The sequence below is a fragment of the Ruditapes philippinarum genome, unplaced genomic scaffold (genome assembly GCF_026571515.1).
Source record: "Ruditapes philippinarum isolate M1 unplaced genomic scaffold, ASM2657151v2 ctg994_1_1_1_1, whole genome shotgun sequence".
In the NCBI taxonomy this organism is placed as follows: Eukaryota; Metazoa; Mollusca; class Bivalvia; order Venerida; family Veneridae; genus Ruditapes; species Ruditapes philippinarum.
Window position 1 is genome coordinate 7,721 of NW_026864263.1, and position 11,993 is coordinate 19,713.

The 11,993-nt window shown below is 33.9% G+C and overlaps 1 protein-coding gene across 1 annotated transcript; it reads left to right on the forward strand.

Moving 5' to 3' along the window:
* The first annotated feature begins 494 nt into the window (after nucleotides 1-494).
* On the forward strand, nucleotides 495-11,792 carry LOC132725014 (uncharacterized). The gene is made up of 2 exons (XM_060710007.1): nucleotides 495-847; nucleotides 10,086-11,792. The coding sequence occupies exons 1-2, from the start codon at nucleotides 504-506 to the stop codon at nucleotides 11,515-11,517; spliced, it is 1,776 nt and encodes a 591-aa protein (XP_060565990.1). The 5' UTR covers nucleotides 495-503; the 3' UTR covers nucleotides 11,518-11,792.
* Nucleotides 11,793-11,993: the final 201 nt, after the last annotated feature.

Genomic DNA, 11,993 nt, shown 5'->3' on the forward strand with positions numbered 1-11,993 from the left:
TGAGCTAATAAAAAACTTGGTTACAGTTCATCTAAAGAATTTCGCTAGCTGACATTTACAAGAAAATTAAATTCAGTCAAAACCATGGTGCCAAAATTAAATGAAATCCTTGAGTTAAAATCTTGGAAATAAAATTAAAAAGTTTCTGCCATTCAACAGTATTGAATGGATTTAACATAAATCATTTATCGTTGATACATAAAGAAGTAAATAGCAAATAAACTTGAAAGATTCAATGGTGTCATTTTTCATTATGTGGTTGTCTGAAGTTTTTGTAAGGGACAAAAAAAAAGATTTTAAAAATAAAAAGTTTCTGCCATTGAATTATTGAATGGATTTTACTTTAAACATTTATTATCAATACATAAAGACGTTAATAGCACGATACACTTGAAAGATTCAGTCACAGGTGTCATTTTTCATAAAGTGGGACAAGGAAGTTTAAATCATAAAGGTTATTTTATGAAACATTGCTGTGTTTGTAGCAACCAGTCAGTAGAGATATGGCAAGGAAAGAGGTAACAACACCTGGAATAACTGGGTCTGAGGAGTTTATTAACTGTACCCCATGCTCTGAAGCAGAGAGGACAACAGTAGCGATCAAATATTGTGTGGAATGTACAACATATGTTTGTCAGGACTGTTTAAATGACCACAACAAGTTTGCAGCATTACGTAAACATCAGATTGTGGAGGTCACTGAAGCTAATGAGCTTCTAGGTGACACAGATCAAGTCCATGGAAAGAGATCAGTGGAATGTGGAAGTCATTACGGACAATACATTGACGGATATTGCAAAAACCATGATGAAGTGTGCTGCAGTGTTTGTGTGGCAATTAAACACAGGTTTGTTAATTTTCTCTGTTTGATAAATATTATGACTAAGACAAACACAGATTGGTAAAGCTGGCATGCCTCCAGTTGAGCCAGAATGTTTCAAGAAAATCAAACTTACTTGTTTTTTAAGAAGAGTAAAATGATGCAAGATTCAAGTAATCATTTACATGTTATGTGCCATTAATAACTGATTTAGCAGGATTTATAACAATATTTCTACTAAGTTACTAACACAGTAGGGGCTATTTTTGCATTATATTGACCATTTTTGGTAATTTAAATGGACTGTAAGTGTTGTTTTGTAATTTGTTAATTACTTTCTTTGTTCACACCACAATATTTAACTTTGAAATACATTTTTGACATGTTTGATAAATATTACAAAACAATATTTAACAAAGATATTGCTTATACTCTGCAACAGCTTTAATATGAACAAGAAATGTCAAAACAATACATAACTCCCCCCCCCCCCTCTTGCCTTTAATGGATAGTAAGAATAAGACACCATTATGATAGACACATAAAAAGAGATAATGTACTGAAAAAAGTCCTAATGATCATTAAAAACAAGAGCGCGTTTGTTAAACACAAGTATAAAAATTTCCTTTTCTGGATGTTATAGTTAAATTAAATGTTGACCAAATAGAAACAGATACTACTATAAACCTACTAACAGTAAACAATATCTTTTATTTAACTCTTGGCATCCGAAACACAGGAAACAAAACATCCCATTCTGGCATTTTCACTAGCTAGACGTCTTTGTACAATTATATCAAACAAGGCAGTCTGAATGACAGCTTAATCCCCTTCCGCAGTGGACATGAATGTTGATCTCTGCAGATAATGTCATGGTGGGGATCATTTGTGCCAAGTGATTTAAAATCTTTGAATTGTCAATAAATTATAGAGCTGACATGACATGAATAGATGTTTTTACATTGGACCTTTGAGTGTGACCCTGACCTTTAGGATTGTGACTTGATCATTGTGCTCTTCCAATAGTATTATAATGGTGATCATTTCTGCCAAGTTATTATAAAAACATTGCAGTGGTTTAAATGATAATTATGGACAGACATGAAATGAAGACTTTCTAACATTTGACTTGTAGGTGTCACCTTGACCTTGGGGGTACCAATTCAATTATTGTGATCAGCTCATCGTCTCATAATGATGATCAATTCTGCCATCCGATTTTAAAAGTTATGGAGCGTACACGAAATATGGACTTTTATACATTTGACCTTGAAGTGTGACCATCACCTTGGGGGTAGCAACCCAATTAATGCCCTTTGCACATGCCTTAGAGTGGTGATCCATTGTGTCAAGTTATTCTTTTTTTTAAAAATTCAGTGGTTAAAAGTTATGGAGCGGAAAAGAAATGTACATTTTTTAACATTTGACCTTAAAGTGTGACCGTGACCTTTTGGATAGCAACCCAATAATTGCACTCTGCGCGTTGTCTCATAATGTTGATCAGTTGTGCCAAGTTATTTCAAAATATTTTCAGCGGTTCAAAAGTTATGGAGCAGACAGGAAATGTAGACTTTTTATTATGAAATGAAGACTTTTAAATTTTGACCTTTAAGTATGACCTTGACATTTGGGGTAGCAACCCAATTATTGCGATCTGCAAATTGTCTCATTATGGTGATTACTTGGTCCAACTTATTTAAAAAAAATTCAGCGGTTAAAAAAGTTATGGAGCGGACACGAAATGTAGACTTTTATTATGAAATGAAGACTTTTTAACATTTAAGTGTGACCTTGACCCTGTTGGGTAGCAACTAAATTTTTACACTTTGCACATCATCTGATTATTGTGATCACTTGTGTCAAGTTATTATTAAAAAAAAATCTGCAGCTTTAGTTATCGAGCGGACACGAAAGTGTTACTGACAGACAGACAGACAGACAGACAGACTGACAGACAGAGGCCATTCCTATAATGATTAATATTGACATATTGCATCTCAGATTGAATTCATTAAACAAATTCTTGGCTTCTTTAAAATATCCTCAGAAACTTATAGAAAACGGCACCCAGAGAGCTTTAGCAATAGATTACGGAAGAATAGTCATACCATACGTGTCAACACATTATCCAAAGAATACCAAATTTTCACAGTAATACAAGAAAATCTACCAATTTTACAAAATGATGAAATAATGAAAGGAATAATTGAAAGCAGTCACATAATTAAAAAGAAAAGACAACCGGCCAATTAAACAAGAGGGCCATGATGGCCCTGAAGTCGCTCACCTATATATAAACCCCCGTAGCGGGGCCAGTTTAAACCCCAAGGGCTTTTATTTGAACAAACTTGGTAGACATCCATTAGAAGATGTTTCATGCTAAACATCTAAAGTCTAGCCGGTCAAGGCTTTTCTTTACACATATAGTTTAAAACAATGACACACCTGGGGCAGGACCAGTTTGGACCCAAGGGCTTTTATTTGAACAAACTTTGTAGACACTTACTAGAAAATGTTTCATGCTTAATATCTGAACTCTAGCTATTCGGATTTTTCGAAGAAGATTTTTAAGTTTTTGCTTTACACATTTAAGGAAAATCAATGACCCCCGGGGTGGGGCCAAGTTTGACCCCAGGGCTTTTATTTGAACAAACTTTGTAAACACTTACTAGAAGATGTTTCATGCTTTCTAGCTATTTGAGTTTTTTCAAAGAAGATTTTTAAGTTTTTGCTATACACATATAAGGAAAATCAATGTCCCCTGGGGCGGGGCCAATTTTCACCCCAGGGCTTTTATTTGAACAAACTTTGTAGACACTTACTAGAAGATGCTTCGTGCTTAATATCTAACCTCTAGCTATTTAAGTTTTTTCAAAGAAGATTTTTTAAGTTTTTGTTATACACATATAAGGATAATGAATGACCCCCGGGGCGGGGCCAATTTTGACCCCAGGGCTTTTATTCGAACAAACTTGGTAGTCACTCACTAGAAGATGTTTCATGCTTAGTATCTAAACTCTAGCTATTTGGTTTTTATCAAAGAAGAATTTTTAAGTTTTTGCTGTACACATATAAGGAAAATCAATGACCCCCGGGGCGGGGCCAATTTTGACCCCAGGGCTCTTATTTTAACAAACTTGGTAGACATCCATTAGAACATGTTTCATGCTAAATATCTTAGCTCTAGCTCTTTGGGTTCTTTAAAAGAAGATTTTTTAAGTTTTTACTATATGCATAAAGGGAAAATCAATGACCCCCTGGGGCGGGGCCAATTTTGACCCAAGGGCTTTTATTTAAACAAACTGTGTAGACACCCATGAGAAGATGTTTCATTTTAAATTACTTAGCTCTAACTCTTTGGGTTCTTTAAATGAAGATATTTTAAGTTTTTACTATATGCATATAGGGAAAATCAATGACCCCCTAGGGCGGGGCCAATTTTGACCCCCCGGGCTTTTATTTGAACAAACTTGGTAGACACTCACTAGAAGATGTTTCATGCCAAATATCTATGCTCTATCTCTTTGTATTTTTTAGAAGAAGATATTTAAAGTTTTTTTCTTTTGGTTGCCATGGCAACCAGAGTTCTGCATGGAATTAAATTCTTAGAACGATTTTCAAAGGTGACCACCAAAGGAACATTCCTGTGAAGTTTGGATGAAATTGGCTTAGTGGTTTATGAGGAGATGTCATTTAAAGTAAAAGTTTAAGGACGACGGACGGACGACGGACGACGGACGGACGCCGGACGAAAAGCGATCACAAAAGCTCACCCTGTCACTTTGTGACAGATGAGCTAAAAAAAAAAAATGACCAGAGCACAATTTTCTTCAACACAGAGAAAGAAAAAGATTATACGATGCAATAGTTTAAAATGCTGCAAACACTTGATAGAAGGAAATACATACAATGTACCATTTCAAGAATGGCTGCCAATTTTAGGATCATGCGACATACAAAATGTAATTTATGCATGGACATGTAATGGATGTTCCAAACATTATGTTGGGGAAACCTCAAATTTATGAAAAAGAGTAACATTACACAACCAACATATACGAAATCCAGAAAATGTATTGTCACCAGTCAGTAGACACATTGCCATTTGCGCTAGAGGCATCACTCCAAAATTTAATATAATGCCAATCTATAAAATGCAAGAACCAGACACATTCAAAAGAAAAATGAAAGAAACTGTATTAATAAACGTTTTAAAACCAGAATTAAATTCAAAATAACTTTGATATATATATTATAATAATATTATTAAATCTCATTATTATGTCCCTTTAAAAGTTACATGAGTAAAGTCAGCGTAAAGCTGTATTGACATTGGTAAAAAAAAACAATAAATGCTGTACAAAGCAAGAGGGCCATGATGGCCCTGAAGTCGCTCACCTGTATATAGGCCCCCAGAGCGGGGCCAGTTTAAACCCCAGGGCTTTTATTTGAACAAACTTGGTACACACCCATTCGAAGATGTTTCATGCTAAACATCTAAGGTCATGCTCGTTGGGTTTTTTAAAAGACGATTTTTAAAGATTTTTCTTTACACATATAGTTAAAAGCAATGACACCCCTGGGGCAGGGCCAGTTTTGATCCCAGGGCTTTTATTTGAACAATCTTTGTAGACACTTACTAGAAAATGTTTCATGCTTATTATCTAAACTCTAGCTATTCGGGTTTTTTCAAAGAAGATTTTTCAGTTTTTGCTGTACATATATAAGGAAAAATCAATGTCCCCCGGGGCGGGGCAAATTTTGACCAAGGGCTTTTATTTGAACAAACTTTGTAGACACTCACTAGAAGATGCTAAACTCTAACTATTTGAGTTTTTTCAAAGAAGATTTTTTTCAAGTTTTTGCTATACACATATAAGGAAAATCAATGACCCCCGGGGCGGGGACAATTCTGACCCCGGGATTTTATTTGAACAAACTTTGTAGACACTCACTAGAAGATGTTTCATGCTTAGTATCTAAACTCTAGCTATTTGGTTTTTTTCAAAGAAGATTTTTTAAGTTTTTGCTATATACACACATAAGGAAAATCAATGACCCCCGGGGCGGGGCCAATTTTGACCCCAGGGCTCTTATTTGAACAAACTTGGTAGACATCCATTAGAACATGTTTCATGCTAAAAATCTTATCTCTAGCTCTTTGGGTTCTTTAAAAGAAGATTTTTAAGTTTTTACTATATGCATATAGGGAAAATCATTGACCCCCTGGGGCGGTGCCAATTTTGACCCCAGGGCTTTTATTTGAACAAACTTGGTAGACACTCATTAGAAGATGTTTCATGCTAATATCTTAGCTCTAGCTCTTTGGGTTCTTTAAAAGAAGATATTTTAAGTTTTTACTATATATAGCGAAAATCAAAGACCCCCTGGGGCGGGGCCAATTTTGACCCCAGGGCTTTCATTTGAACAAACTTGTCAGACACTCTATAGAAAATGTTTCATGCCAAATATCTAAGCCCTAGCTCTTTGAGTTTTTTAGAAGAAGATATTTCAAGTTTTTTGAGTTCTGCATGGAATGGAATTCTTTGAACAACTTTGTTAAGGCTTCACACAAGGAACATCCCTGTGAAGTTTCATTATGATCTGCCTTATGGTTTCAGATGAGATGTTGTTTTAAAAGTGTGAACGGACGACAGACGACATACAACGGACGACAGACGAAGAGTGATCCTAATAGCTCACCCTGAGCATATACTCAGGTGAGCTAAAAAGTGTGAAAATCTATTTTTACAATGGTGACCTTGACCCAAATGATCCCCTAACTCGATCCAAGGATGCAAGATTTCAAATATAAAAAAAATCAGTCAAAAATAAAGAAAATCTATAATTGGCCTTTTTGACCTTGACCCACTGACACCTAACTTAATTGAAAGGAAAAACATGCAAGTTATCTTGCAACCAAATATGAAAAAAATCTCTCCATAAAAAAGTCTCTATGGGCAAAAGTGAAAAAAATATATTTTTAGCACTGTTGGCCTTGACCCAACTGACCCCTTACTCAATCTAAATTTGGACCCTATGGCATTTATGTGAGAGCTGGGAACGAATAAGAAATTTGATGTTCGAATATTAGTTTTCCATATTCAGATATATATTCGAATATTCGTTTTTACAACTTTTGTTCCAATATTTCTATTTGACCTATACGTATCAAAAATTGTTTGCGTCGAATACTATTACTACTTTAATATGCTTGGAATAATCGACGATGAAAAAGAACTTTATTACTATGTCAATTTTTTGTATTTTATTAATTGTAAATCGATAAATATGTTTACTTTTCAAATAATTTCATAATTTGATTGTCTTTTGTTCAATTAATTCGACTGCTGATAATTTGTCCTATTAATGGGTGGTTACTCACCTGACTCGACTGACAATGTACATGAATCATTGTTACCTCTTAGCCCCTATAACACATAATTATATTTACTTAACTAGTATTAAATATTTTCTTTTATTTATAATTATATAATTTTAGATAAGGTTTGAAATATTCTTCAGATACATTTAACTATAACGCAGTAAATATCACACGGAGTCTAATTTCTACGGAACCGAATATAGACACTTCCCATCCTTTTATTTTTATTTCTGATTTTAATCAGTATAAATTATTAAAGTTGTTTTATGATAGTCTCCTATAAATCTGTGATAGCTTGGCCATGCTTTTTATTGCTGTATTTTATGTTTCGTACATTGTAAATATGCATGGATGAGACATAAATAAATAAACAAATAATCTAAACTAAACTGTTGTCATAACGCACCGATTTATATGTGCCGATTTATTCTTCTTCACACAATTTAAGACAATTATTGATTGTTCTAACACTCACGTGATTTTATAGACAAAGAAGGAAAAAAGCTGGTGTTAAACTGCCAATAAACACTGGTTAGGGACTACTTGTACGTGCGCTGTTATGTTTTCACCCTCGATTGTATAGTTTACAAAGCATTTTAAAGCAACAATACAAAGCATTTTTATTTATACTTTCAGTTCGTATAATGTTTTCTTTTCATTCAATACCGAAATAATATCTCACATACACTAACGCCACATATTAGATCCATATCAGTTAATAAATATTTTGACAAAACGGCGCACTCGGTAAGCAGCGTAATGACGTCATCCTAAGTTAACAACTCATTCATAAACAAGCTGACGTTATTTCATACATACAAGAATGATAAATGGGGCACTGATGTAAAAACAATACGACGTAAGTTTTTATTGTTGAAAACTTGATAAAATAACGTTTTTTTTTCTTATTACTTCTTTTGTTTAATAATTTCTAAATCTTCGCAATAGTAGGGTGCGAAAATCGAACAGCATTATACGAAAATCGGCACAGGAAGTTATTTCCGCTTGAAAAATAACTTTGATTTTCCTTATTTTATCGTGTTAGAATCGAAATAACATCGGCCTGAGAGGTGTATATCGGCTATTTAACACCGGTTTTGTCGTTCTGATGCGAAAAAATTAACCACTCAGGCCTACGGCCTTTGTGGTCAATTCCTGTGCATCAAAACTCCAAACCTGTGTTAAATAGCCGCTATACACCTCTCAGGCCGATGTTATTTCTTAAATCGGATATATTATAGCACAGAAAACTATGAAGTTATATATTTAAAATAAAAAAAATTACAGTATAAACTGTTAAACAGGTAAATTGCAAACTGTGAAACGGGTGCCCTTTAACTTTTCACAGTTAATTGGCCATACTCGTTGACACGCGTCATACAAACATCTGTTCAAGTAAATGCCAAGGGTATAATTTACGTCTTAATTGAAATTTGAAAGTAATAACATTTTTTTTTCGAATATTCGTATTCGTTTTTCAATGTTCGAATATTCGGTAGTGTTTCGAATATTGGAATATAATTCCCAGCCCTAATTTATTTGAACAAACTTGGTAGACAATGACTAGATGATGTTTCATGCCAAATATTTAAGCTCTAGCTTTTTCGGTTTTCTACAGTGAGTGAAGAAGATATTTTAAGTTTTTTCTTTGGGTTGCCATGGCAACCAGAGTTCAGCTAGGAACAATTTTTAAAGTTGACTACCAAAGGAACAATCCTGTGAAGTTTGGATGAAATTGGCTTAGCCGTATATGACGAGATGTCGTTTAAAGTATAAGTTTACGGACGGACGCCGGACGAAAAGCGATCACAAAAGCTCACAATGTCACTTTGTTACAGGCGAGCTAAAAACAGATGGCACAGTTATAATTTGGCAATATAAAGTACTTTGTATTGATAAGTAATTATGAAACTATAAGTATAGATAGAACTTAAGATATATCAAACTTGCCATTATAGGCTAACCATCAATTCTTCATTTTCTTAGGCAATTCCTTGGTAAAAATGGAAGCCATAGTTATGTAACTTTCCCAGATAATGTATATGTGTTGATATGTTAGTGTGTAAAGTATGAAGCCATTGGTATAGGTAGTACTTAAGAAAATTCCAATTTGCCATTTTAAGTTAACCTTGTACATGCAGACAGACAGACGGAAGGACAGACAGACGGACAGTTCAATTACTATATGCCCAGGGGCACAAAAAAGTTGGTTTACAATTAACTTAACAATCATAGTAATATCTAGTGCAATATGATATAAAGGAAGGTGAATGTGACTTAGTCCTTTGCCCCCCTGCTCCTAAAATCAATAAGGGTTGTCTTTAACAAGCCCAATGCACCTGTCAGTTTGAGGGCCAAGGGCTTATGGCTTATTGAGTTATTGGTCACATCTGTTTTAACAAACAAGGAAAAATTTTGAATCATTGGTTGGAAATCACTTAAACATACAAGGTAAATGTGACCTTGACCTTTCACCCCTTCACCCAAAATGTGAAAATGTAACAATGCGAAAATGTAACAATGCTAAAAAGCGAAAATGCAACAATGCGAAAAATGTAACAATGCTAAAAAGCAAAGAGTAGCTTTGTTGTCTCTTTGTGTTTTCTCATTTTTGTATTTTGACAGTGTTTATTCTATTAGTATTTTTGCTTTTTTTGCCTCGAAAATCTGAAAAATTGAAACACAAACAGCGAAAAAAGGACATGGCATCAATGGCAAATAAATATTTTTGACACTTTAACAGGACATCAAAAATAAAAAGCTTCACTCAAGAAATGAAAATAAAAAGCATTTTCGGGCATAATGGGTCACTGAACAAATATCTTATATTTTTAAGTTGTTCAATAAGACTACAATATGTTACTGTATTACATTTTATAGGTCATGCAAGGAGGTGAACATGATAGAAACAGTTGCAGAGGGAACTAAAGAAAGTCAAGTATTCTGTAACTTAAAATCTTCCTTGCAAAAATTCATTACATCTGCAAATCAGGAAAAAGCATATCGAAATTACAACTTAAAAGATATGAAAGAGGAAAAGGAACAAATCTTGGCTGATATTGATGAATATGAAGATAGGCTAATACAAAGGATAAAAGTCCTAGCAAATACATCTAGAGAAAATATCCGAAAAACTCATGCAAAACATCAAGATGCAGTCAAGGCTGATATAAAAGGACTAGGCGCAGTTATGTCAGGATTGAGAAAAAGTTTAAATCAAATAAACAGAGATGACATGAATGAAGTGGAGGCCTTCATAACGATGAAGAATTACCAGATCAATTTGAAGGAAGTGAAGGAAGTAGTGACAGATCTTTCTAAAAATTGGCTGCAGCCCTCCATTTTTTACAAGTTCAATGATGAAGTCATACCTAATAAATTCACAGCATTTGGGGAAGTTGTTGAAGAAACAAAGGGAAGTCCTGTATTTTCTCTACAACTCAAACAATCTGTTGATATCACATGCCAAACTGACAGTAACAAGTGCAGCATAAATGGAATGTGTCAACTGCCTGACGATACTGTGGTAATCACAGATGCAAATAATTCCAAGTTTAAACGACTGGGAGATAATTTGGAGGTGAAAGATTTTATTGACTTAAATGATACCCCAGAATGTATGTGTGTTACAAAACCACATGAGGTTGCCATTGTACTAAGGGAAAGAAACGTTGTTCAGTTTGTAACCATTGATGAAAACATGTCTTTAGAGACATCATTTCCTATAGAAGAAGGAAAATGCACCAAGATTGATAGTGACCCTACAGAAAATACTGTGTATGTTTGTTATATGGTTGAATGTGAAAAGCCTGAAAAGAAAACGACCCGTTTCTTTACTAATAACATGACATACAAATATCATGTTATTGTTTACAGTAGAAAAGGTGAATTTTTGTCAATATATAACAATGAGGAAGCGGAAAGTCGACAGTTCGGTGAGCCATTAAAGATACTTATCAGTGTAAATACTTTTCATTTAATTGATGCAGATAATAACATATATACATTTAGTAAGACAGAGATGAAACAAAAACCAACTATTACAAGCTATAACATTCGTGGCTATTATCGTAGATATGAGTATATCTGTATGCTGTCTGCAGACAAGATTATATTTGGAAACAAGAATGGAGAAATGTCTCTGAAATCATTACATTGGACCCAGCAAAAAACACTTAAATTAGCAGATTCATCGCCTGTGTTAGCAGTACTTTTCAACAAGAAGAAATCTACACTAATTGTTGTAGGAGAGTCAAGTCAAATCAAAGAATACAAATTGGGCTCAAAGATACTATATCTTCTAAAAGAATAAACAAAAGAAGACACTGAAAAGATGCAAAATGTTGTAACTGGTCAGAAATTTGAGGCATTGTTATTTAAACAAAGACATAATAATTATGATGAAATCTCTGTCAAGCAACAAATTCACGCCTACAGTGATTGTTTCCTTGTATCAGTACAATACTAAAACTATACAATCTAGTAACAAAATATACATTAACTTATTTGATGACAGTGTACCAGGCCATAATATAAAATATGGTATTTTGAAAGTCATTTAATCAATAATTCTATAATATGTTTTTCCAAGTACATTGTATTGTATACATTAGCCTATGACTGATTTTAAAAAAAATATGTATTCGCATTCCAATTAAAACTTTGCCTCATGAAAGGTATCAATTTAATGACAATATTTCTTGCGGTACCCAAAATAAAAGAAAACAAGAAATGTGTCATCATGCCACAGATGCCCCCGCATGCAGCCAAAATTTCAGATGGTGCATT